A 27,469-nucleotide genomic window follows, 5' to 3' on the forward strand; every position below is an offset into this window, starting at 1 on the left:
ACTGAGCCAGAGACGCAGGGAGAGGAAGACAGAGAGGCCATGAGCAGCAGAGAGGGCAACAGGGGGAAGCAGTAAGGATCACAGCGCGCTAAGACGGAGAGTGAGGGGGGAGGACCAGGAAGAGAAAGAGAGAAAAAACAAAGGGATACAATCAGAAACAGGCTTGGACAGGAAAGGGGAGCGAGTGGGTGGGGGTCTGAGGAGAATTAAGCGGAAGAAAGTTTTCGAAAGAGAGGAAAAGAACGGGAGAAGTAGAAGTCAATGAGAAAAACATTCCATGTGAATGTCAAGGGCAGGAAGCTGGAGGGAAAAAAGCTAATTCTTTAAGGAGTCTTCCTCTGTGGCTGCTGGACTGCTTCCATCATGTTCTCAGACATCAGAGCACCTGGGGAGCACAGAGGCTTTCAGCACAGCAACCCTCATCTCAACCTCTGGCTCCACAATAGATTCAGGGCCCATCACAGCGACATGGGACTCAATGGGCAGCGCAGGCGGACTGATGCCAACCTTACCTATCCCAACAGGACCAAAGAGGTAGGCTATAAATCACAAGAGGTAATCAACAATATACATGGGAAGGAAAGGATGGGTCCCCATTTGAATGGACTGGGACTGGAGGAGCTAGATTTAAGAAGCCAAGTTGGCAGTCCTTCCAGGTGGAGCCAGGTCCCGTCTCCAGAGCCAGGCCTGAGACACAGCGCATCTGTCAGGAACCACTACACAGAACGCTCCTTTGTTTGGAACCACCGCCAGACGTTACCACACCCCTCAGTCAGGAACTACGTGACTGCCCCCGCTCCACCAACACAGTTCAAAGGTCAAGACAGCTGTAAAGTGCCTGTTTGTTTGGAGGACCAGCTTTGGGGTTACCCCAGACAGACCTGTCAGAGAAACCTTCATAAATCCAGCTGGGTGGATTCAGCCACAGCCAAACAGGGCTTACCCAGACACCAGAGTTTTGGTTCTACCTTGAGTTCCACCCCCAAAAAAGTCAGAAACATCCAGAGAGACTTGACTAGACCAGTAGGCGGACCAGAGACCAGAAGAGAACAGAAATACTTCACTAAACCTGTGGAGGGTTACAATGGACCCAGCTCTCTGCATGAGGTCATATTCTCTACAGAGGTTCCTCAGAGAAATATGGGAGGTCCCACTCTCCGACCCCAGCAGAGTCCCAGTAAGCCCTGTCCCACCCCAGAGGATGTCCAGACCAGGCCCGCCAGCGGGCACCATGGCTCCAGGAGAGGGCCAGGGCTGACTGGGTCGAAGAGGAGCCACCGGAAGGTGGTCCGGGATCAGATCCGGAGAGTGGTGGAGAACCTGGAGGAGGTTCTAGGAGGCCTGAAGGACATCCATCAGGAGATGAAGGAGGTAAAGACGTTTCTGTTTGCCTATAAGTTACAGATAGGGTCTATCTTTGATGGGAGGATTTAAAGCTGTTTCTCGTGCAGAACTGTGGTATAGTGGTAACACTCCCCGGCACAAGTCACATGTACAACGGAGATTGGGGTTCAATCCCCGCATCCCACTGTTCTGATTTCCAAACTGTCTCAATAAGTGTCAAATACTTGAAAAAAAAAGTTGTTTTGGGAGGGGATAGTGAGCAATACCCTGGTATTGTCATATAGCCTTAAAAATATTTCAGCTGCTTTCTTTGATGTTCTTTTGATATTTGTATAAACATATTATCATGCTATTTCAGGTCCTGAAGGGACTGTGAAGAGCAGTTGTACAGTGTGTTACTTTTGCACTCCCCAGAAAGAGTATAATACCAGTTCATACGTTTGATAATTTAACATGCATTAAAGAGGCGTCTGAATTGATATACACTGTTATACTGCTTGCAAAGCGTCTCTCCACCACAGTGTTACAGTCTTATCAATGAAACAGCATAGAAGTGAAGAATTCACTGCATTTTTAAAGGGAGGAAGTGGTGTTTGCTGGGTCGTTCCACCCATAGAGAATGATAGAGATAGCATCCCTATATCGTTTCCAATATGACGTCTGTTTATTTTATTTCACCTTTATTTAACCAGGTAGGCTAGTTGAGAACGAGTTCTCATTTACAACTGCGACCTGGCCAAGATAAAGCACAGCAGATCAACACAAACAACACAGAGTTACACATGGATAAACAATCATACAGTCAATAATACAGTACAAAAAGTCTATATACAGTTTGTGCAAATGAGGGAGGTAAGGCAATAAGGGAGGTAAGGCAATAAATAGGCCACAATGGCGAAGTAATTACAATATACCAATTGAACACTGGAATGGTAGATGTGCAGAAGATGAATGTGCAAACAGAGATACTGGGGTGCAAAGGAGCAAGATAAATAAATAAATAAGTACAGTATGTGGATGAGGTAGTTGGATGGGCTGTTTACAGACGGGCTATGTACAGGTGCAGTGATCTGTGAGCTGCTCTGATAGCTGGTGCTTAAAGCTAGTGAGGGAGATAGGAGTCTCCAGTTTCAGTGATTTTTGCAGTTCGTTCCAGTCATTGGCAGCAGAGAACTGGAAGGAAAGGCGGCCAAAGGAGGAATTGGCTTTGGGGGTGACCAGAGAGATATACCTGCTGGAGCGCGTGCTACGAGTGGGTGCTGCTATGGTGACCAGTGAGCTGAGATAAGGTGGGGCTTTACCTAGCAGAGACTTGTAGATGACCTGGAGCCAGTGGGTTTGGCGACGAGTATGAAGCGAGGGCCAGCCAATGAGAGCGTACAGGTCGCAGTGGTGGGTAGTATATGGGGCTTTGGTGAAAAAACAGATGGCACTGTGATAGACTGCATCCAATTTGTTGAGTAGGGTGTTGGAGGTTATTTTATAAATTACATCGCCGAAGTCGAGGATCGGTAGGATGGTCAGTTGCTTTGTTGCAAAATAGGAAGCCGGTTCTAGATTTAATTTTGGATTGGAGATGCTTAATGTGAGTCTGGAAGGAGAGTTTACAGTCTAACTAGACGCCTAGGTATTTGTAGTTGTCTACATATTCTAAGTCAGAACCGTCCAGAGTAGTGATGCTGGATGGGCGGGCAGGTGCGGGCAGTGATCGATTGAAGAGCATGCATTTAGTTTTACTTGTATTTAAGAGCAGTTGGAGGCCACGGAAGGAGAGTTGTATGGCATTGAAGCTCATCTGAAGGTTAGTTAACACAGTGTCCAAAGAAGGGCTAGAAGTATACAGAATGGTGTCGTCTGCGTAGAGGTGGATCAGAGAATCACCAGCAGCAAAAGCAACATCATTGATGTATACAGAGAAGAGAGTCGGCCCGAGAATTGAACCCTGTGGCACCCCCATAGAGACTGCCAGAGGTCCGGACAACAGGCCTTCCGATTTGACACACTGAACTCTATCAGAGAAGTAGTTGGTGAACCAGGCGAGGCAATCATTTGAGAAACCAAGGCTGTTGAGTCTGCCAATAAGAATGTGGTGATTGACAGAGTCGAAAGCCTTGGCCAGGTCGATAAATACGGCTGCACAGTAATGTCTCTTATTGATGGCAGTTATGATATCGTTTAGGACCTTGAGCGTGGTTAAGGTGCACCCCTGATCAGCTCTGAAACCAGATTGCATAGCAGAGAAGGTACGGTGGGATTAAAAAATGGTTGGTGATCTGTTTGTTGACTTGGGTTTCGAAGACCGTAGAAAGGCAGGGTAGGATAGATATAGGTCTGTAGCAATTTGGGTCTAGAGTGTCTCCCCCTTTGAAGAGGGGGATGACCGCGGCAGCTTTCCAATCTTTGGGGATCTCAAACGATACGAAAGAGAGGTTGAACAAGCTAGTAATAGGGGTTGCAACAATTTCGGCGGATAGTTTTAGGAAGAGAGGGTCCAGATTGTCTAGCCCTGCTGATTTTTAGGGTTCCAGATTTTGCAGCCCTTTCAGAACATCAGCTATCTGGATTTGGGTGAAGGAGAAATGGGGGAGGCTTGGGCAAGTTGCAGTGAGGGGTGCAGGGCTGTTGACCGGGGTAAGGGTAGCCAGGTGGAAAGCATGGCCAGCCGTAGAAAAATGCTTATTGAAATTCTCAATTATCGCAGATTTATCGGTGGTGACAGTATTTCCAAGCCTCAGTGCAGTGGGCAGCTGGGAGGAGGTGCTCTTGTTCTCCATGGACTTTACAGTGTCCCAGAACTTTTTGGAGTTAGTGCTACAGGATGCAAATTTCTGTTTGAAAAAAGCTAGCCTTTGCTTTCCTAACTGCCTGTGTATATTGGTTCCTAACTTCCCTGAAAAGTTGCATGTCGCAGGGGCTATTCGATGCTAATGCAGAACGCCACAGGATGTTTTTGTGCTGGTCGAGGGCAGTGAGGTCTGGAGTGAACCAAGGGCTATATCTGTTCCTGGTTCTAAATTTTTGAATGGGGCATGCTTATTTAAGATGGTGAAGAAAGCACCTTTAAAGAATAACCAGGCATCCTCTACTGACGGAATGAGGTCATTATCCTTCCAGGATACCCAGACCAGGTCGATTAGAAAGGCCTGCTCGCTGAAGTGCTTTAGGGAGCGTTTGACAGTGATGAGGGGTGGTTGTTTAACCGCGGACCCATTACAGACGCAGGCAATGAGGCAGTGATCGCTGAGATCCTGGTTGAAGACAGCAGAGGTGTATTTGGAGGGCAGGTTGGTTAGGATGATATCTATGAGGGTGCCCGTGTTTACGGATTTGGTGTTGTACCTGGTAGGTTCATTGATAATTTGTGTGAGATTGAGAGCATCAAGCTTAGATTGTAGGATGGCCGGGGTGTTAAGCATGTTCTAGTTTAGGTCACCTAACAGCACGAGCTCTGAAGATAGATGGGGGCAATCAGTTCGCATATTGTGTCCATGGAACAGCTGGACAAATGCTATTTGTCACTTGCTTCGAAACAACAGGTGTGGACTAACAGTGAAATGCTTACGGGCCCTTCCCAACAATGCAGAGAGAAAGAAAATAGAGAAATAATAGAAAAGTAGTAATAGATACATAATGAGTAACGATAACTTGGCTATATACAAGGAGCATCAGTACCAAGTCGATGTGCAGGTGTACGAGGTAATTCTATGTTCACCTTTTGTTGCCTTACAGCCTGAAATTAAAACACATAAAATCAGACTTTTTATTTACACACAGTAACCCACAATATCCAAGTGAGAAAAATTAACCCACAATTAAAACAGTAAAATACCATATTTGGATAAGTGAACACCCCCCTGAGTTAATACTTGGTGGAACCACCTTTTGCTTGAATTACAGCCATAAGTCTCTTTGAATACGTCTCTACTAACTTTGCACACCTAGACTGTGCAATATTTGCCCATTCTTCCTTGCAAAATTGTTCAAGCTCAGTCAAATTGCATAGTGACCGCTCATGGACCGCTCTCTTTAAGTCATTCCACAGATTCTGGATGGGATTTAGGTCGGGGCTCTGACTAGGCCACTCAAGGACATTCACCTTCTTGTCCTTCAGCCACTGTACAATTACTTTGGCAGTGTGCTTTGGGTCATTGTCATGTTGAAACGTGAACCATCTTCCCATTTTCAACTTCCTGGCAGAGGGCTGCATGTTCTCATAAATCTGTCGGTATTTTGCACTGTCCATTTTCCCTTCTATCCCGACAAGTGCTCCCTGCTGAAGAGAAACAACCCCTCAACAGGATGCTGCTGTCACATGCGCTCCCTCTCCGGCCTCTAGGTCATCAGGCTGCTCATCATGGCGCACCCCTGTCAACATCGTTACGCGCATTATGACACTCACCTGGACTCCATCACCTCCTTGATTACCTGCCCTTTATATGTCACTCCTTTGGTTCCTTCCCCAGGCGCCATTGTTTCTGTGTCATGTCTGTGCGTTGCCCATGTTTCTTATTTGGTATTATGTTGCGTTTATTTATTAAAACACATACTCCCTGAACTTGCTTCCCGACTCTCAGCGCACATCGTTACAACTGCCACCACCGTGCTTTACTATAGACTTTGTGTTCCTTGGGTGGAAAGATGTATTGGGTTTTCGCCAGATATATCGTTTTGCATTCAGGCCAAAAAGTTCAATTTTGGTCTCATCTGACCACAGCATCTTTTTCCACAAACATTGAGTTGCTGCTGCCAATATACTGACTCAACTCCAGCCACTTTAATAATGGAAAAATGCATGTAAAAAATGTATCACTAGCCACTTTAAACAATGCCACTTAATATAATGTTTACATACCCTACATTACTCATCTCATATGTATATACTGTACTCTATACCATCTACTGCATCTTGCCTATGCCGTTCTGTACCATCACTCATTCATATATTTTTATGTACATATTCTTCATCCCTTTACACGTGTGTGTATAAGGTAGTTGTTGTGAAATTGTTAGGTTAGATTACTCGTTGGTTATTACTGCATTGTCGGGAACTAGAAGCACAAGCATTTCGCTACACTCGCATTAACATCTGCTAACCATGTGTATGTGACAAATAAAATTTGATTTGATTTGGCCTCGGAATCTACAATGTGCGTTTTGGCAAAGCTCAAACCAGACTTGATGTGGCTTTTTTTGAGGAGTGTTTTTTCTTGCCACCCTCCCATAGAGGCCAGATTTGTGGAGCGCTTGTGGTATTGTGGTCACATGCACACATTGACCAATATTTGCCATAAAGGCCTGAAGCTCCTTCAAAGTCACCATTGGCTTCTTGGTAGCCTCTCTGATCAGTCTCCTCCTTGCCAGGTCATCCAGTTTGGAGGTACGGCCTGATCTATGCAGGGTCTGGGTGGTGCCATACGCCTTCCACTTTGTAATAATGGTCATAACTGTGCTCCGAGGGATAGACAAAGCATTTTAAATCTTTTCATATCCATCCCCTGACTTGTCATTTCCACAACTTTATCTCATAGATCTTTTGAAAGTACCACCCATAATGGATTATTTGTTTTGAATTGCACTACTAAGCAGTGGAGTCCTCTATGAACAACTGCTTTTATTCTGAACTAATCAAAGTCACTACAACTGATCACAGATGGAAGCCAATTAGCTTGATTTGTGGTTGGTTATACCTCAGCAAGTTTGCAATTTAAATTCTAAGGGGGGGTTCACTTATCCAAATAGGGCATTTTACTGTTTTGGGTATAATTTTTTTTAATGGATATTGTGGGTTACTGTGTGTAAATAAAGCTGGGAAAAGTATAATTTTATGTATTTTCATTTCAGGCTGTAAGGCAACAAAAGGTGAACATTTTGAAAGGGGGTGGTGACTTTCTATACCCACTGTATGACTAGGAATAAAGTGCTAGATAGTAAACGGTAGGAGCACGGATGTGATGATTCAAAAAAGTTAGTGCAAAAAGGGTCAATGCAGATAGTCCAGGTAGCTATTTGGTTAACTATTTAACTAACTATTTAGCAGTCTTATAGCTTGGGGGTAGAGGCTGTTCAGGTTCCTGTTGGTTCCAGACTTGGTGCATCGGTACCGTCGCCGTGTGATAGCAGAGAGAACAGTCTATGACTTGGGTGGCTGGAGTCTGTGACAATTCTTATGGCTTTCCTCTGACATCGCCTGGTATAGAGGTCCTGGATGACAGGGAGCTCAACAATGATGTACTGGGCTGCCCACACTATCCTCTGTAAAGCCTTGCGGTCGGATGACGAATCAGTTGCCATACCAAGCGGTGATGTAGCTAGTCAATATGCTCTCAATGGTGCAGCTGTATAACTTTTTGAGGATCTGAGGGCCCATGCCAAATCTTTTCAGCCTACTAAGAGGGAAGAGGCGTTGTTGTGCCCTCTTCACGACTGTGTTGGCATATTTGGACCATGATAGATCCATAGTGATGTGGATGGGGGCGTACTTGGCCATCCGTTTCCTGTAGTCCACGATCAGCTCCTTTGACTTTCTGACGTTGAGGGAAAGGTTGTTGTCCTGGCACACTGTCTCATCGTCGTCGGTGATCAGACCTACCACCGTTGTGTTGTCAGCAAACTTAATAATGGTGTTGGAGTCATGCGTAGTCATGCGGTCGGGGATGAACAGGGAGTACAGGAGGGGACTAAGCACGCACCCCTGAGGGGCCCCGTGTTGAGTGTCATTGTGGCGGATGGGTTGTTGCCTACCCTCACCGCCTGGGGGAATCCCATCAGGAAGTCCAGGATCCAGTTACAGAGGGAGGTGTTCAGTCCCAGGGTCTTTCTCTTAGTGATGAGCTTGTAGGGCACTATGGTGTTGAATGCTGAGCTATAGTCAATGAACAGCATTCTCACGTACATTTACATTTACATTTAAGTCATTTAGCAGACGCTCTTATCCAGAGCGACTTACAAATTGGTGCATTCACCTTATGATATCCAGTGGAACAACCACTTTACAATAGTGCATCTAACTCTTTTAAGGGGGGGGGGGTTAGAAGGATTACTTTATCCTATCCTAGGTATTCCTTAAAGAGGTGGGGTTTCAGGTGTCTCCGGAAGGTGGTGATTGACTCCGCTGACCTGGCGTCGTGAGGGAGTTTGTTCCACCATTGGGGTGCCAGAGCAGCGAACAGTTTTGACTGGGCTGAGCGGGAACTGTACTTCCTCAGAGGTAGGGAGGCGAGCAGGCCAGAGGTGGATGAACGCAGTGCCCTTGTTTGGGTGTAGGGCCTGATCAGAGCCTGAAGGTACGGAGGTGCCGTTCCCCTCACAGCTCCGTAGGCAAGCACCATGGTCTTGTAGCGGATGCGAGCTTCAACTGGAAGCCAGTGGAGAGAGCGGAGGAGCGGGGTGACGTGAGAGAACTTGGGAAGGTTGAACACCAGACGGGCTGTGGCGTTCTGGATGAGTTGTAGGGGTTTAATGGCACAGGCAGGGAGCCCAGCCAACAGCGAGTTGCAGTAATCCAGACGGGAGATGACAAGTGCCTGAAGACGTAGGTCTTCCTTTTGTTCAAGTGGGAAATGGCAGTGTGGAGTGCCATACATATTGCATCATCTGTGGATCTGTTGGGGCAGTATACGAATTGGAGTGGGTCCATGGTGTCTGGGATGACGGTGTTGATGTGAGCCTTGACCAGCCTTTCAAAGCACTTCATGATTACAGATGTGAGTGCTATGGTGTGATAGTCATTTAGACAGGTTACCTTGGCGTTCTTGAGCACAGGGACTATGGTGGTCTGCTTGAAACATGTATGTATTACAGACTGGGTTAGGGAGATGCTGAAAATATCAATGAAGACACTTGCCAGCTGGTCGGTGCATAATCTGAGTATGCGTCCTGGTAATCCATTTGGCCCTGCGGCCTTGTGAATGTTAACCTGTTTAAAGTTCTTACATCGGCTACGGAGAGCGTGATCACACAGTCATCCGGGAACAGCTTGTGCTCTTACGCATGGTTCAGTGTTGCGTGCCTCGAAGCGAGCATAGAAAGCATTTAACTTGTCTGGTAGGCTCGCGTCACTGGGCAGCTCGCAGCGGAGTTTCCCTTCGTAATCCGTGATAGTTTGCAACACTGCCACATCCATTGAGGGTCAGAGTGTGGAGTAAAGGTGACCTAGAGTTATTTTGTCTCTAGTTGCACAGGTGACATGCTGGTAGAAATGAGGTAAGACGGATTTCAGTTTTCCTGCATTAAAATCACCGACCACCAGGAGCGCCGCCTCTGGATGAACATTTGATTGTTTGCTTATGGCCCCCTGCAGCTCGTTGAGTGCAGTCTTAGTGCCAGCCTCAGTTTGTGGTGGTAAATAAACAGCTACGAAAAATATGGTAAATATTTGGTAAATAGTATGGTATACAGCTTATCATGAGGTGTTCTAACTCAGGCAAGCAGAACCTTGAAACCTAATATTAGAGATTGACCACCAACTACTAATTAACAAAGAGACACACCACCCCCCTTGAGCTTACCTTTCACTACCGTTCTGTCCTGTCGATACATAGAAAACCAGAGAATATTATCCATGTCCTTGTTCAGCCAAGTTTCCGAGAAACTTAGGATATTCCAGTTCTTCAGGTCCCGTTGATAGGATAGTCTCGAACGGAGCTTGTCCAGTATCTTCTCCAGTGATTATACATTCGCCAATAGAACAGAGGGTAGAGGCGGATTATTGACTTGTCTGTAGTTTCATCAGGGTTCCCCGCAAATCAGCCTTTATATTGTCGTCTCTTTCTCTTCCGAGTGTCGGGATTATGGCCTGGTCTGGGGTTAGCAGTACGCCCTCTGCCGCCAACTGATTGAAGTAGAAATCTTCATCCAAATCGAGGTTAGTGATCGCTGTTCTGATGTACAGAAGTTATTTTCGGTCATAGCAAATGATGGCGTAAAAAGTTCCGATCAGCGCAAAAAAACATACAAAATAGCAGAGTTGGTCAGGAGCCCGTAAAACGGCCTTTATACATTCCAACACCATTCTCTTTTGTTGGTAAACAAACTGAAAGGAATACATTCTGCCACTTGTAGTGTGTTGTTTGAACAGGTATAAAGCCAAGATTGCCGATTTACTGCCACCTGCAGTTATGGAGTTTCTTCTCACGAGTATATTCATTGGCTGATCCCTCCTGATGACCCAGATGGAATCATATGATCCTTCCTTAACCCAATAGACGTCCCACCCACTTGACTACTTCAAAATGGTGAAAGTCCTCAATCGTGCTGCCCATGCTAATACAGGCTTTTGGCTAGTAGAGGCCTCTATCATTCTCTATGGTTCCATCAAATGAGAAAACCTTCTGGGTAGTGTAACTTCGTAAATTTTTTCCCCCATCTCATTTTAACATTCTGTTATAAAGAGCACATGTTAAACTTAATGAAAAACAACTTTCCCATCTCAAGAAGTTAATTAAATACAAAAATTAAGTTCCAAATAAAGTTACAGGGTTGTTGATTTCCTCTTAAATCAGCCATAAATCCCTTTGTGACAAGGGGAATGGAAGCTTGCTGTGTGCAACAGGGAGGGGTAATTGAATGCAAACTTTACTAAATGAAATTGTTGAGACATTTCTAGCCTGTCTATCTATTGGTAACAGGGTTAATGTGTTATGCTTGACACGCTCAGTTTCCCATCATCAAAACGCCAAAAAATGGCCAAAAAGAGTAGAACCAGCTCACTGCTTTTACACTATGATTTGACTATTAAATGTTCAATGTTTATTTTGAAATAAATATTAAAGCAAAAGTTCAGTTCACGTAACAGGGTGGTTTTTGTATTTTATTTTATTAATCACTAATCACATTAAATAAATAATAATCTTCAGAAATGACTTTGTAAAATCAACAAAATAACTAGGGCTTTACAATGATGGTGAAAACGTTTTAGGGTTAAGTGGGTTGAAATCTTCTTAGAAGGGGTGAACAGAGGAACATGTTAAAATACTGAATTTGGGTACTTTAGCAAGTCTTTATTCATTTAAAAAAAAATCTGACGTATTAAATGTACCATGTGGTCAATATTAAAGGGCACAATTTCTATTGGTGCACAATTTCTGCTTAAAATATCAAAGATACGCAAAAGGCGCTCTTTTCGTGGAACGACCCTGCTATGCTCCATTTACCTAATGTATGCAATGTTTTAAAGTGATGCTCAGCAGCGGTACCCTCTCCTCTCCAGTCCTTCCACCACCAGATGCTGACAGGGGAGCAGCTGGAACCATGCTTTTAATCCATTTATGGAAACGCCTGAGCCCTGGCTCATATTCTCATCCCATAAAAGTGACATGTAAATCGGTCCCTCTCACGTTATCTTGCTGCATTACTGTACTGTATATGGCACTCCTGCTGTGCCAGGTGGAAAGTTCCGCATAAGTGCAGTCCGAGACCAAGGGTATTCCACGGGGGTATTGCAAATGATAGTAGAACGTTAAATAAATGTATGGAGTAACATCCAGCGATGCTGCTCTTATAGTGTGGTGCAAGGAAAATCTCTTACTGGACCAGATGGTCAGGGACCTGAAGGAAGACACCAGAGAACTTGAGTAGTTAAGTGAGAAAAACAATTAGCCTAGCAACAGCACGACCACACACAGCAAAGGTTGAGGCAGATCAAACATTTTCTCCATCTAATTTTCTCGCATCTCTCCAGCCCCATCTCTAACATGTATCTTAATCTCTTTCACAGGTGGTGCAGCAGATTGAGCTGCTGACCTCGTCCATTGACCTGAGTGAAGGGGAAGCCAGCCCCAGCCTGCCCAGCGACAGTAGCTCCACCTCCAGTGGAGTCGCGATGGGCAGTAGCCATCAGAGGCCCAGAGGCCCAGGGGGTGAGGAGACCAGGCAGGGGGACGCAGCTCTGTCCTCCCTCATCAGGACTAACTCACCCCAGCGTCACAACCCTGCCTCCAGCCCGGTCCGCCTCCCCCACCAACTTGCTCCCAGGCCTCACAGGAGTAGCCCTGTTCGCCCTCCCACCCCTGGTCTGTCCCCCATCAGTACCAACCCACCTCACCCCAACACCCATGATCCCTCAGTCAAGAGCAAGAGTTTACATTACCCCCTCAACCCTGCCTCTAACTCTGCTCTCTTTCACATCCTTGGACTTTCCCCCCATGAAATAAGTCCCCTTCCTCACCCCTCTGCTCTCGGTCCTTCTGTCACCTTAGAAACCCAAACAGGGTCACCCATGAGGTCACCTCTCCCTGTCAGCCCACCCAGAGCCCTTAAGACCCAGACCATGGTGGAGGGAGTGAGGACAACATCTGCTAAATCACTGAGGCTAACCCAGGGCCAGACAGTCCCACATGGCCCAGGGAGAGTTCCAGGGCCCAAGGGCCGCAAGCCGCCTCCTTACCCGCACGATGGGCACTTTGATCGGGGGGCAAGTAAAGGCAAGGACCCCAGGAAGGCTCCCCCGTATCCTGTGAAGAGAAGACTGCTCTCGACCACGGTGTGAGAGGGAGGTGATTGGATCAATGGAGCAACTGCCACAGAGCTGAGGGAGCAGAGGGTGATTTAAGGCTCACCAACTTGAGCAGAGTCCACGTTTCCAAGGTGATGAGAGGTGTCTCAGGGTAGGTATATGTCAGCAGAGTTCTGCTGCATTTGTGCTGACACCCTGTCCACTTTTCTGGCTTGGCTCTGACCAAGGATAAGAGACAGGATAAGAAACAGCAACACCTGGCTCGGCGCACTTGTAACTACTAGGGCCCGATGTAGATGCCCACTTAGCAGAATGATGACAACCAAATAGGAAGTGAGAGCATCTCTTTGGCGTACCATGTCTCTTGGCTGACTTGGTCACCCAGTGCTTGGAAGTGTGTATGGGGGAGATGGGGGAGAGGGGGACAGAGACAGCGGGGCAGCTGGCCATTAGTCCTACCCTTCAAAGGGCCCTTGGTGGTGATGCCTAACCCAATCCTCCTCATCCACAAGCTCCATCTGTTCCCTGTAAATGTCAATCAGGAAATACAGAGGAAGAGAGAGAGAGAGATGGGGGAACGCAGTCCAAACTGTCCGAGAGCATTTACAAGAGAGAAATGATGACGCACTCATCGGGTCGTATCATGGTGCCCGTAGTTCAGAATCAATCTGCCTGTATCACAGTGGTTGTAACGGGCCATTGCATGTTGTAGATCATTTGTATTTGTAGTTCATTTGATGCCATCTTGTGGACTTGACATGTACTTCAGCAGATACATTTGGACTGGAAACATTGTTCTAATCAGGGATCTTAGGAATACCTTCCAATGCAATTTTTAGACAATGTTGGCTATGTTTTCTGATGGGAAGTTAAAAGTCAACAGTTATAGTAGTAACAGATGGCCAATAGTAACGACCTGTTCATAAACTGAACAAAAATATAAATGCAACATGCAACAATTTCAAAGATTTTACTGAGTTACAGTTCATATAAGGAATTCAGTCGATTGAAATTAATTCATTAGGCCCTCATCTATTGATTTCACATTACTGGGAATACAGATATGCATCTATTGGTCACAGATACACAACATGAACAAAAGTATGTGGACACCTGTTCGTCGAACGTGTCATTCCAAAATCATGGGCATTAATATGAAGTTGGTCCCCCCTTTGCTGCTACAACAGCCTCCACTCTTCTGGGAAGGCTTTCCACTAGATGTTGGAACATTGCTGCGTGGGCTTGCTTCCATTCAGCCACAAGAGCATTAGTGAGGTCGGGCACTGATGTTGGGCGATTAGGCCTGGCTCGCAGTCTGCGTTCCAATTCATCCCAAAGGTGTTCGATGGGGTTGTGGTCAGGGCTCTGTGCAGGCCAGTCAAGTTCTTCCACACCAATCTCGACAAACCATTTTTGTATTGACCTCGCTTTGTGCACGGGGGCATTGTCATGCTGAAACAGGAAAGGGCCTTTCTCAAACTGTTGCTACAAAGTTGGAAGCACAGAATCATCTAGAATGTCATTGTATGCTGTAGTGTTAAGATTTCACTTCACTGGAACTAAGGGGCCTAGCCCAAACCATGAAAAACAGCCCAGACCATTATTCCTCCTCCACCAAACTTTACAGTTGGCACTATCCATTGGGGCAAGTAGTGTTCTCCTGGCATCCGCCAAACCCAGATTCGTCCGTCGGACTGCCAGATTGTGAAGCGGGATTCATCACTCTGGAGAACACGTTTCCACTGCTCCATAGTCCAATGGCGGCGAGCTTTACACCACTCTAGCTGATACTTGGCATTGTGTATAGTGATCTTAGGCTTGAGTGCGGCTGCTCTGCCATGGAAACCCATTTCATGAAGCTCCCGACAAACAGTTATTGTGCTGGCGTTGCTTCCAGAGGCAGTTTGGAACTCTGTAGTGACCAAGGACAGACGATTTGAATGCGCTATGCGCTTTAGCACTTGGTTGTCCCGTTCTGTGAGCTTATGTGGTCTACTTCTTCGCGGCTGAGTCGTTGTTGCTCCTAGATGTTTACACTTCACAGCACTTACAGTTGACCGGGGAAGCTCTAGCAGGGTAGAAATCTGACAACTGACTTGTTGGAAAGGTGGCATCCTATGACGGTTCCACGTTCAAAGTCACTGTGCTCTACTGCCATTCTACTGCCAATGACGTGGTTACATGTGGTCTGCGGTTGTGAGGCCATGTTGGACATACTGCCAAATTCTCTAAAACGATGTTGGAGGCAGCTTATGGTAGAGAAATTAACATTCAATTCTCTGGCAACAGCTTGGTGGCCATTCCTAGATTCAGCTGGCCAATTGCATTTTAGAGTGGTCTTTAACTGTACCCAGCACAAAGTGCACCTGTGTAATGATCATGCTGTTTAATCAGCTTCTTGATATGCCACATCTGTCAGGTGGATGGATTATATTGGCAAAGGATACATGCTCACTAATAGGGATGAAAACAAATTTGTGCACAACATTTGAGAGAAATAAGCTTTTTATGCATATGGAACATTTCTGGGATCTTTTATTTCAGCCAGTTGTGGAAAAAATACCCAATTGTCATACTTGAGTAAAGGTAAAGATAACTTAATAAAACATTACTCAAGTAAAAGTGGAAGTCACCTAGTAAATTCTACTTGAGTAAAAGTCTAAAAGTATTTGATTTTAAATACACTTAAGCAGTGGCGATTTCAGCATGTACATCTTGATTGGGAAAACAAAAACAAAACAAAAATGAGGATGCATGCCAGCAAAGCCACTACACTACACAACACAACACTAAACAATACATTAATCGCACTATAACGGTGACAAACGGTGCCCACAAACTGTTAGGGCCTACATAAAGCTGTCCCAACAGCAGAGTCCCAAAAGCAGTCCCAACACCTTACCACTGCTACACCTGGCTATCAGCGGAGCCTTGTCTGGCAGCGGAAAAGTTCATTCAGTCTCATTTACTGCCTTTTAAAAAAACATAGCTGATATGGCTGACTTTCTGAAACAAACGTGGTTTCTATTGACAATTGAGATGTACAAACTATCGCATAAGGGGACGACAAGCGGCTAAGAGGCAATCCATAATTTCGATTAAGACATTAATGAGAGAGCTATGACGGACGTAGTCAATATAACTATTTGTTCAGCACTTTTGAAATGTACAGCGATAGAATTCAGAACTTGGGCTGTTCTCCCTGTTCACCAAGTCAGAACCGTAGGATAAATAAAGGGGGCATATAAGCAGACAATGAAAGCGCTTACAATATTCGATGATTACATTTCTCTAAAATAGGTTATACACAACCAAGTCAGAACAGTAGGCAAAATTAAGAGGGAAAAATAGACCAAATGATTAGGGTGATGCACATAGGCTACTAACAGCTTACTACACAACATACACTTAATATTACTTTCTTAGCTTCAGTATACATATCTCCCTGGCATATTACATAATTTATGCAGCAGCATACAATACATTTTTGAACAGGAAGGTCCTTCGTGGGCAAATTTTTGCATCAAACTTTGTCATCAAAATCTGCTATTCTCTGGATTTATGGTGCTTTCAAGACAACTGGGAACTCGGGGGAAAAAACAAGGTTGAATCATGATGATATCAGTGATCTTCAGGTCGTAGCTCTAGAAAGAGGCCTGAGTTCCCGACTTACAATTCCGAGATGGATGACCGTTCAAAATGTATTTTCCCAGTCGGAGCTAATTTTTTCCCGAGTTCCCAGATGTCTTGAACTCATTGTAGTCAGATTTCCCAGTCCGAGTTAAGTTGTTTTGAGCGCGGCACAAATCATGCTTCATTGACAGCATGGCCAATGTTGAATGTTTATCATTTTAAGCTTGGAAAAGAGACCCTGAAACCCAGACTTGGGACCACACAATCACTCCACTGAATAGCAGGCTAGTGATTGCTTTGCAATGCTTGCAGTTAGCCACTGATTCCTTCCAAACCACTCATTGTTGAATTTGCAACGTCCGACTTGTTGTGTAATGTTGATGTCCAATGGTCGATGAGCACCGATATGTTTTATCTATAAATTCTCTTCATTATTTCTCTTCATATGACAAGGCTTAAAAAAGATTTGCCAGTAGATTGTCGACTTGATTCATGATGATGACTGCGAGCAAAGATTTCGAAAGTATGATGTTGACATGATCAGTCCAATCAAAGGTACTGTAGATATAACATGATTTGACGTAATTTTATCTGTGGCCAATGACCTTGAGCCTTCTTGGATGGGCACTTCTAATGTAACTCTATGGCAGCACACAAGGGGCTTGAATTTTCAAGCTGACAGAACACTGAGCCAATCACGGCGCAAGTAGAGAACATTACCAACCCCTACGCTACGTAAACTCAGCAAAAAAAGAAACGTCCTCTCACTGTCAACTGTGTTTATTTTCAGCAAACTTAACATGTGTAAATATTTGTATGAACATAACAAGATTCAACAACTGAGACATAAACTGAACAAGTTCCACAGACATGTGACTAACAGAAATTGAATAATGTGTCCCTGAACAAAGGGGTGGTCAAAATAAAAAATAACAGTCAGTATCTGGTGTGGCCACCAGCTGCATTAAGTACTGCAGTGCATCTCCTCCTCATGGACTGCACCAGATTTGCCAGTTCTTGCTGTGAGATGTTACCCCACTCTTCCACCAAGGCACCTGCAAGTTCCCGGACATTTCTGGGGGGAATGGCCCTAGCCCTCACCCTCCGATCCAACAGATCCCAGACGTGCTCAATGGGATTGAGATCTGGGCTCTTTGCTGGACATGGCAGAATACTGACATTCCTGTCTTACAGGAAATCACGCACAGAACGAGCAGTATGGCTGGTGGCATTGTCATGCTGGAGGGTCATGTCAGGATGAGCCTGCAGGAAGGGTACCACATGAGGGAGGAGGATGTCTTCCCTGTAACGCACAGCGTTGAGATTGCCTGCAATGACAACAAGCTCAGTCCGATGATGCTGTGACGCACCGCCCCAGACCATGACGGACCCTCCACCTCCAAATCGATCCTGCTCCAGAGTACAGGCCTCGGTGTAACGCTCATTCCTTCGACGATAAACGCGAATCCGACCATCACCCCTGGTGAGACAAAACTGCGACTAGTCAGTGAAGAGCACTTTTTGCCAGTCCTGTCTGGTCTAGTGACGGTGGGTTTGTGCCCATAGGCGACGTTGTTTCCAGTGATGTCTGGTGAAGACCTGCCTTACAACAGGCCTACAAGCCCTCAGTCCAGCCTCTCTCAGCCTATTGCGGACAGTCTGAGCACTGATGGAGGGATTGTGCGTTCCTGGTGTAACTCAGGCAGTTGTTGTTGCCATCCTGAACCTGTCCCGCAGGTGTGATGTTCGGATGTACCGATCCTGTGCAGGTGTTGTAACACGTGGTCTGCCACTGCGAGGACGATCAGCTGTCCGTCCTGTCTCCCTGTAGCGATGTCTTAGGCGTCTCACAGTACGGCCATTGCAATTTATTGCCCTGGCCCCATCTGCAGACCTCATGCCTCCTTGCAGCATGCTTAAAGCAGGTTCACGCAGATGAGCAGGGACCCTGGGCATCTTTCTTTGGTGTTTTTCAGTCAGCAGAAAGACCTCTTTAGTGTCCTAAGTTTTCATAACTGTGACCTTAATTGCCTACCGTCTGTAAGCTGTTAGTGTCTTAATGACCGTTCCATAGGTGCAAGTTAATTAGTTGTTTATGGTTCATTGAACAAGCATGGGAAACAGTGTTTTAACCCTTTACAATGAAGATCTGTGAAGTTATTTGGATTTATACGAATTATCTTTGAAAGACAGGGTCCTGAAAAGGGGAGTTTATTTTCCGCTGAATGCCCCACCACCACAGAAAGCACTGAGCTAGGCTGAAACACCTGCATTTTGGAGCTACCTTACTCAAGAAAGCAAAAAAGAGACCATGTTTGTGTTATGCTTTATTAACTCAACGATCCCCCCCAAAAAATGTTTTACATTGTTTGCAAACTGTCCAAAAACGTTATGCACATCAAATTTCGTCTTTGTGTAATAGCTATATTTTCATATGGAATCTGCTGAACTGAAAATGTGTGCCCTAATAATATAAAACAAGAGCATGAAATCAGCACTCAGAACTCTGAAAGTAATCCAAGCTGAAAACCATCAAACCTGAGCATGGACAGCAGTGTGAAATCTTAGCAAGGACATTCTGATCAATTAGCTGTGTCAAAACAAAACATGAGAACACACATTTCACATTCCCAGACAACATTACTTTTATTGGAGCACATTGTGATTTAGAAAGCCAAGGGGTAGAAAATAAAATATTTAAAAAATAAGTGCCCGGTGGTATTTCCTTTTGGGAGCCAAGGGACTCCACAATCAACGCTGAGTGAGGGCCTCCTCTAGACAGACAGGGATGAACCTGGTATGTGCTGGCAAGCTAACTATCCTCTACATCAAGGCAATATGTCTCTAATCCTGGTGGGCCAAATAAGCATCTGTTCTAAAGCTCCACCTAGCTTCATTAAGACTGTTGGTAGGAGTGAGAGAGGGAGAAAAACTAAATCAACTGCATTGAATGATGATTGGTTGGTTGAATCAGGTGCTCTATCTAGATCAAAAGAACAGATAAACTGGGGCTCCATGCTCTACAGTGTCTGTACTAACCATTCACTTGCTTAGAGAAGAAGCAGATTGGAAAAATGTATATCTGTTAACGTGCGCACGATGAAGACAAAAGATTACTCACATTTCCCTGGCTTAGCATAAGACCGATAAATCCTATATCTCTCTACACCCTTTAAGATCAGACATCCCAAGATGCATTCTCATACAGTATGGAACATAATGAATTTTCCATATAAAGCCATAATCCTCAACATAAAAAACAATAGATTTATTCAACAGCATAGCTGTCACTCATTACTGTATCGTCCTTCGTGCTTGAATATCGTCCTTCAATTGCCACTGTTGTCGACATTAGAGCACAATGGCCTGCCTTGAGAGCACGCCTGGATGTCACCATTTGATGATATTACAACAGTCATTCGGATTTCCAGCCAATCAAAGCTCATCGCGTCGTGTCCGGCCAATAATAGTCAGTTTGGAGAGCTCAGCGCGGAACTTCCCATCTTTGTGGGTCACTGGAAGGGTGATGGGAGAGGAAACGAGTTACTACAACATCATAACACAAGTACAACATTCAATGAAAAAACAACATTCAGTTGTGGCATACCACAATTTAGCAGGGCCCCCCCTGAAATGTTTGCAGTTTGACAGCAAATTTCCTGTAATTCTATATTTTTGGCCATGGCTTATAACGTGTTCATATGCTATGGGGGGGAGGGGGAGGGGGGGGGGGGCCCAACTCCCTCCTCCAAAGATATTATTACCCATGGCCCCACCCCCCACGGAGGTATATGCTAAGCCAGTGGTAGTAGGTTGTTATAATCTTCAGATTGCTGTTGTTGACATTGTGCCAAAGTATAGATCCATCATCAATTCTATCTACTTTTGTCGCAAACGCTTCATTCCAGACAAATAGGTAAAAAACAAGAAGAGTTTTGATCTGTTGTGACAGATATACGGGAATGCAGTAGCTCAGCAGCAAGCAGACTAGTCATCTCACCTGTAGAATCCCCCACAGTGAATTCATCTTCCTTCAAAGTCACATCCCTCTGTCCTCCCGCCGCAGTCTGGGACTGTGGAGACGTTGACGGGGAGAGATGGGAGCAGGGGATTGACGAGAAAAGGGATAACAAACAAGGGGATGTAAGTGTGAATGGAAAAGAGAGAAACTCATCACGACAGAGGCAAGGAGAGTTACAGTGGAGTGACAAGGTCGAGGAGACGCTCTGCTTCTCAGGAGTGCTGGTTATTTTTATCCCAATGTTTAGTGAGTGTTGTTTTTTTCTCTGTCTTTTCACAGGGGACAGTGCCGTCAGGAGGAAAAGTTGAACGGTTATGTTCTGACGACAGCGTCTGTCTGAGGCTTTGTCCTTGCGAGGGAGGATGGTCAAGAAGAGGCCTGTGGGAGAGCAGTGTATGTGCGGCGATGTACAAAGCCTCCTCGCCTGACAGACTCCTCAGAACAGTGTTTCCCTGTATGGTGTTTCGGTAAACACTGGTGGGTTGACATTGATTTGTGTGAAGATGTGGCAATAAACTGCGTCATGACTACAAACATCAGTCTAGTTTACATAGTAGATCAGAGGGAGATATAAAAAACTTATGGTGGGACGGACACAGCACAGACTGGTTTAAGAACCACTGCCTTAGAACTCTGTGTGCAACTTACATGTGATGTGACACTAGTCTGAGAGTTGTTTGTACTCTGAACACAGCAGCATTCACTTGGGAGAAGAATACATGGTTAGATCTGAATGCAACATGGTAACAATGTACTCTCTGACTGCAATATAATGTTCTCTCAAATACCTACAGTACCAGTCAAAAGTTTGGACACACCTACTCATTCAAGGGTTTTTCTTTATTTTTTACTATTTTCTACATTGTAGAATAGTAGAATAATAGTGAAGCCATAAGAATTATGAATTAACACATATGGAATCATGTAGTAACCAAAAAAGTGTTTAAAAAATCAAAATATATTTTATATTTGAGATTCTTCAAAGTAGCCACCCTTTGCCTTGACAGCTTTTGCGCACTCTTGGCATTCTCTCAACCAGCTTCATGAGGTAGTCACCTGGAATGCATTTCAATTAACCCGTGTGCCTTGTTAAGTTAATTTGTGGAATTTCTTTCCTTCTTACTGAGTTTGAGCTAAATAGTTGTGTTGTGACAAGGTAGGGGTGGTATACAGAATAGCCCTATTTGGTAGAAGACCAAGTTAATATTATGGCAAGAACAGCTCAAATAAGCAAAGACAAAAAACAGTCCATCATTACTTTAAGACATGAAGGTCAGTCAATTCGGAAAATTTAAAAGAACTTTGAAAGTTTCTTCAAATGCAGTTACAAAAACCATCAAGCGCTATGATGAAACTGGCTCTCATGAGGAACGCCACAGGAAAGTAAGACCCAGGGTTACCTCTGCTGCAGAGGATAAGTTCATCAGAGTTACCAGCCTCAGAAATTGCAGCCCAAATAAATGCTTCAGAGTTCATGTAACAGAAACATCTCTACATCAACTGTTCAGAGGAGACTGTGTGAATCAGGCCTTCATGGTCAAATTGCTGCAAAGAAACCACTACTAAAGGACACCAATAAGAAGAAGACTTGCTTGGGCCAAGAAACATGAGCAATGGACATTAGACTGGTGGAAATCTCTCTTTTGGTCTGAAAATTTGAGATTTTTGGTTCCAACCGCTGTGTCTTTGTGAGACGCAGAGTGGGTGAACGGATGATCACCGCATGTGTGGTTCCCACAGTGAAGCATGGAGGAGGTCTGATGGTGTGGGGGTGCTTTGCTGGTGACACGGTCTGTGATTTATTTAGAATTCAAGGCACACTTAACCAGCATTGCTACCACAGCATTCTGCAGCGATACGCCATCCCATCTGGTTTGCGCTTAGTGGGACTATAATTTGTTTTTAAAAGAGGACAATGACCCAACACAACTCCAGGCTATGTAAGGGCTATTCAAACAAGAAGGAGAGTGATGGAGTGCTGCATCAGATGACCTGGCCTCCACAATCACCCAATCTCAACCCAATTGAGATGGTTCGGGATGAGTTGGACCGCAGAGTGAAGGAAAAGCAGCCAACAAGTGCTCAGCCTATGTGGGAGCTCCTTCAAGACAATTGGAAAAGCATTCCAGGTGAAGCTGGTTGACAGAATGCCAAGTGTGAAAAGCTGTCATCAAGGCAAGGGATGGCTGCTTCAAAGAATATAAAATATATTTTGATTTGTTTAACACTTTTTTTCTTCTACATGATTCCAGATGTGTTATTTCATAGTTGTAATATCTTCACTATTATTCTACAATGTAGAAAATAGTTAAAATAAAGAAAAACCTTTGAATGAGTAGCTGTGTCCAAACTTTTGACTGGTACTGTGTGTTGCCATGACAATCTATTTTATCATCTCTACCCATATAAAGCCCTATATTAGCTTTGATTTACAGTTGAAGTTGGAGGTTTACATACACCGTAGCCAAATACATTTAAACTCAGTTTATCACAATTCCTGACATTTAATCCTAGTAACCTAGTATTCCCTGTCTTTAGGTCAGGTAGGATCACCACTTTATTTTAAGAATGTGAAATGTCAGAATAAAAGCAGAGAGAATTATTTATTTCAGCTTTTCTTTCTTTCATCACATTACCAGTGGGTCAGAAGTTTACATACACTCAATTAGTATTTGGTAGCATTGCCTTTAAATTGTTTAACTTGGATCAAATGTTTTGGGTAGCCTTCCACAAGCTTCCCACAATAAGTTGGGTGAATTTTGGCCCATTGCTCCTGACAGAGCTGGTGTAACTGAGTCAGGTTTGTAGGCCTCCTTGCGCACACATGGTTTTTCAGTTCTGCCCACAAATGTTATATGGGATTGAGGTCAGGGCTTTGTGATGGCCACTCCAATACCTTGACTGTTGTCCTTAAGCCATTTTGCCACAACTTTGGAAGTATGCTTGGGGTCATTGTTCGTTTGGAAGACCCATTTGCGACCACGCTTTAACTTCCTGACTGATGTCTTGAGATGTTGCTTCAATATATCCACAGAATTTTCTTTCCTCATGATGCCATCTATTTTGTGAAGTGCACCAGTCCCTCCTGCAGCAAAGCACCCCCACAACATGATGCTGCCATCCCCGTGCTTCCCGGTTGGGATGGTGTTCTTCAGCTTGCAAGCCTCCCCCTTTTTCCTCCAAACATAACGATGGTCATTATGGCCAAACAGTTCTATTTTTGTTTCATCAGACCAGAGGACATTTCTCCAAAAAGTACGATCTTTGTGCCCATGTGCATTTGCAAACCGTAGTCTGTCTTTTCCATGGCGGTTTTGGAGCAGTGGCTTCCTTGCTGAGCGGCCTTTCTGGTTATGTCGATATAGGACTCGTTTTACTGTGGATATAGATACTTTTGTACCTGTTTCCTCCAGCATCTTCACAAGGTCCTTTGCTGTTGTTCTGGGATTGATTTGCACTTTTTGCACCAAAGTACGTTCATCTCTAGGAGACAGAACGCGTCTCCTTCCTGAGCCGTGTGACGGCTGCGTGGTCCCATGGTGTTTATACTTGCGTACTATTGTTTGTACAGATGAACGTGGTACCTTCAGGCGTTTGGAAATTGCTCCCAAGGATGAACCAGACTTGTGGAGGTCTACAATTTTTTATCTGAGGTCTTGGCTGATTTCTTTTTTCACATGATGTCAAGCAAAGAGGCACTGAGTTTGAAGGTAGGCCTTGAAATACATCCACAGGTACACCTCCAATTGACTCAAATGATGTCAATTAGCCTATCAGAAGCTTCTAAAGCCATGACATAATTTTCTGGAATTTTCCAAGCTGTTTAAAGGCACAGTCAACTTGGTGTATGTAAACTTCTGACCCACTGGAATTGTGATACAGTGAATTATAAGTGAAATAATCTGTCTGTAAACAATTGTTGGAAAAATTACTTGTGTCATGCACAAAGTAGATGTCCTAACCGACTTGCCAAACCTTTAGTTTGTTAAAAAGAAATGTGTGGAGAGGTTGAAAAACTAGTTTAATGACTCCAACCTAAGTGTATGTAAACTTCCGTCTTCAACTGTAGCTTGCCAGTAAATCAGGATAAAAACATACCGAAGTCTAAAAATGTGTAGGTAGGTACATACAGTCAATGTAGAAGACATGTTTCCATTGGGATATGCAGTTCTACATCATTATCACTGAGACAGACAGAAGAGCACTTGAACCAGGAGACCAGAGGAGAAGACGGGTCAATGCTGCTGCGACAATATGCTGACATTGGACCTTATCTACTTTACACCACAAAACATGTTAGCAAAGATTGTGCTCCAATGCATTATTATGTAGAAATGCTGACAGGTGAGCAAATTACATGACCCATCTGTATATGGTGGATACTTACATATGCACTGGCATACTCAATCTTGGCTCCTTTCAGCTCAGCCTTGAACTGTGTGAAAAACAGGTAGGACTTCCCTTGGGGTCTATCAACATAGAGGAACAGAGAAATCAACACAAATGAAGATAGGGATTAAATCACTACTGATGTTTTATTTGATTTTTTCAATTTCACCTTTATTTAACCAGGTGGGCCAGTTGAGAACAAGTTCTCATTTACAACTGCGACCTGGCCAAGATAAAGCACGATTGTTGACTCTGCTATTAGTTATTCACTAGGCAAAGCCAAGATGAAACACTGGAACTGATTGACCTGAGATATCTCAGGTGAATGACCACCAAGCGACAGTTGAATAAGTCATTCAGTGTACATGGAAATCTCTGCAGTCTAACTTCTATTGTTCAGTGTGACCTCACACCAGGGATTACAGTTTACCTCCACAAAGAGCAGGAGAACAGACTGTCGTCCTCGCTCAGGCCCACACTCATCAGCCATTGCTGTTAAAACAACATAACATGAAAACCTGTTATTATAATATTATTATTTTGATCATGTATTCTTTAGGTATGTGAGTAGTATGGCACAGGTTGAAATGTACTTTCTGTTGATCTACTTTGGAATGTACTTTTAAACTGCACACTAAAACCTATGAATCAGTTTACCGCAGGTAGCATATGTTTCAACTCTAGACTAGAATGAAGTGTCCTATTTATTAGGTTGAAACAACCTAAACTTAGATCAGGATACAACCTACCTCGTTGGTTCCCCCTTGTGATGCATACGTGAATGAACATTCATATTCTCTCTGTGAAAGTAGGAGGAATTTAAGACATCTACATTTCTCTTGATTAAATTGAGCCTGGAATGATCATTAAAAGACAAAACACATTATTTATTTGTAGGCCTAAGTGTTTGGAAGTCAAATCGGATGTTTGGGAGTCAAACAATTTATAGCTCATTATTATTTCAAACATCTGCAATTTGTAATAAAACGGGACACTTTATTTTCACATGCATAGGCTACTATTGTATATTTGTGATTTAACAAAAAGACAACATGGATTGCGTCTGTCGGAAAATGTAGATCTATTCTAGACCAATGAATAGCCTCCTTGTGGTACTCCGGTACTGACGTGTCAGCATATCAGAGGTCGTTTCCTCATCATCATGCGACGACCAGAGACTTAAGAAAAAAATGTTTTATCTACATAGTTTCAATTATATGTAATTTGTGAGCGGTGCCATCATGTTCTTGGTTGTTATTTGAATTAGCTACCATATGTGAACCAACAGCAAGATAGTTTGCAGGGAACTATAACGTTACTCGGAAATTCGTATGCATATTTGTGCCACTTACAACATTACAATGCAACATACACGACTTCACTAGCTGTCTAGTAGTACAGTACTGTTTGTTGGCTGGATGTTGCTAGCTATATTGCTTACCATTTTCTCAGAGAACGTGTGCACCATTCCGCCGGGTTTTACGTTGAATTCCACAGTTTGCGTTCGCTCATCGGCACTAGCCAATGTAACTGTTGACGTTACAACCAACAAAGCAAGAAATGCAAAGTTATTTTGCGCCATTTTGGTCTGCTGCTACTGATCGACAACTCGTGCGAGTGCTCTGCCGAGTGTTGTCACAGGAACTCTAAATAATTCAAGTGATGAGGGAATTCGTGAAAAACACGCGTTTGCTCTCAAATACGCGAAACTTCCTGATATTTTCATATACAAACACATATGTGGTTAAACAGTTTAATGTATTGTTCTTTTTCACCCTGCATAAATCTAAATATCCAATCAGTATCTCTCTGCGATAGATCATTTTCACCACACGAGGGCGCCATTTTCTAAGAATACTGAGGCTGTGTTCTTGTCTCATCTTGCACTGGTGACTAAGCTGATTGTTCTGAAGTTCATCTACAGGAGAACCCACACGTTTCAACCGTTTTGTTTATGGTTATTTAGCCTCTATTTTACTTGATTGTTTGTTATTTGATCTCATTGAGATAAAACATTATTGTATTTTATTGTTTACAAATCATCGAGAGAAAAAACAGTCCACAGCTCAATTATGAATAGTTCAACTGTCTTTGCAAGAATTCTACCACTTTTAATATAAAATAAGTATTAATGTAAAGAAAATGTTAAAACAAGTATTGTGAAAGTAGACTATTCAACGTTATGAACCCATCTGCCCTGGTTCTACAGTAATAGGAAATAACAGTGGTATAGCAGTTGACTCTGTATGTATTTCTGGATCTGCACTGGCCAGCGTCTCTGTTTAATTAAGTCTTGTCTGAGACTTTCATACACTCACCCCTACAAGCCCCTCTCCCTCCACTCTATAGAAGGCCAGCCCGTTTCAGGTTCTTCCCGTGCACTGGCTGAAACTGCACTGCTAATTCAGGGATACTTCACTGTGATCTTGTCCATGATTCATGTGGTGATGACGTATGGCGAGGGCCATAGGATGTGACAGAATGAATGCCAAGAATACAATGCACACTGTGCTTAAGTGTGTAGAAGAAGAGTCACACTTTCTTATTGCTTCCAAAAGCTAACAATTACGGTATTTCTAAACAAGTGTATTCCTGTCCAAGCTCAATAACAAACCTGCGTGTCTTCACTT

General features: G+C 44.1%; 2 protein-coding genes across 3 annotated transcripts; one reads left to right on the plus strand and one right to left on the minus strand.

Annotated features, from left to right (window-relative positions):
- LOC139539640 (uncharacterized) lies at nt 1-20,984 on the plus strand. The gene is made up of 3 exons (XM_071342769.1): nt 1-1,371; nt 12,059-12,947; nt 20,730-20,984. The coding sequence occupies exons 1-2, from the start codon at nt 364-366 to the stop codon at nt 12,827-12,829; spliced, it is 1,779 nt and encodes a 592-aa protein (XP_071198870.1). The 5' UTR covers nt 1-363; the 3' UTR covers nt 12,830-12,947; nt 20,730-20,984.
- LOC139539641 (myeloid-derived growth factor-like) lies at nt 18,744-26,493 on the minus strand. 2 transcript variants are annotated; one of them, XM_071342770.1, is made up of 6 exons: nt 26,281-26,492; nt 25,589-25,639; nt 25,270-25,331; nt 24,838-24,919; nt 20,430-20,502; nt 18,744-19,944 (listed from the first exon to the last, which is right to left on the minus strand). In XM_071342770.1, the coding sequence occupies exons 1-6, from the start codon at nt 26,419-26,421 to the stop codon at nt 19,865-19,867; spliced, it is 489 nt and encodes a 162-aa protein (XP_071198871.1). In that variant the 5' UTR covers nt 26,422-26,492; the 3' UTR covers nt 18,744-19,864. The 2 variants fall into 2 exon arrangements, with proteins under 2 accessions (XP_071198871.1, XP_071198872.1); XM_071342771.1 differs by lacking the exon at nt 25,589-25,639 and having other exon boundaries at nt 26,281-26,493.
- Nucleotides 26,494-27,469: the final 976 nt, after the last annotated feature.

This window comes from Salvelinus alpinus, chromosome 15, assembly GCF_045679555.1.
Source record: "Salvelinus alpinus chromosome 15, SLU_Salpinus.1, whole genome shotgun sequence".
Lineage (NCBI taxonomy): Eukaryota > Metazoa > Chordata > Actinopteri > Salmoniformes > Salmonidae > Salvelinus > Salvelinus alpinus.

Excerpts from the sequence above, each read along its gene's own strand:
- LOC139539640 (XM_071342769.1), top strand. The coding sequence starts at position 364 with ATGTTCTCAGACATCAGAGCACCTGGGGAGCACAGAGGCTTTCAGCAC. Across the intron at positions 1,372-12,058 it reads TCCATCAGGAGATGAAGGAG|GTGGTGCAGCAGATTGAGCT; the intron begins GTAAAGACGTTT and ends TCTCTTTCACAG.
- LOC139539641 (XM_071342770.1), bottom strand. The coding sequence starts at position 26,421 with ATGGCGCAAAATAACTTTGCATTTCTTGCTTTGTTGGTTGTAACGTCA. Across the intron at positions 25,332-25,588 it reads CACAAGGGGGAACCAACGAG|CAATGGCTGATGAGTGTGGG; the intron begins GTAGGTTGTATC and ends TTGTTTTAACAG. Across the intron at positions 20,503-24,837 it reads TTGAGTATGCCAGTGCATAT|TCCCAGACTGCGGCGGGAGG; the intron begins GTAAGTATCCAC and ends ACGTCTCCACAG.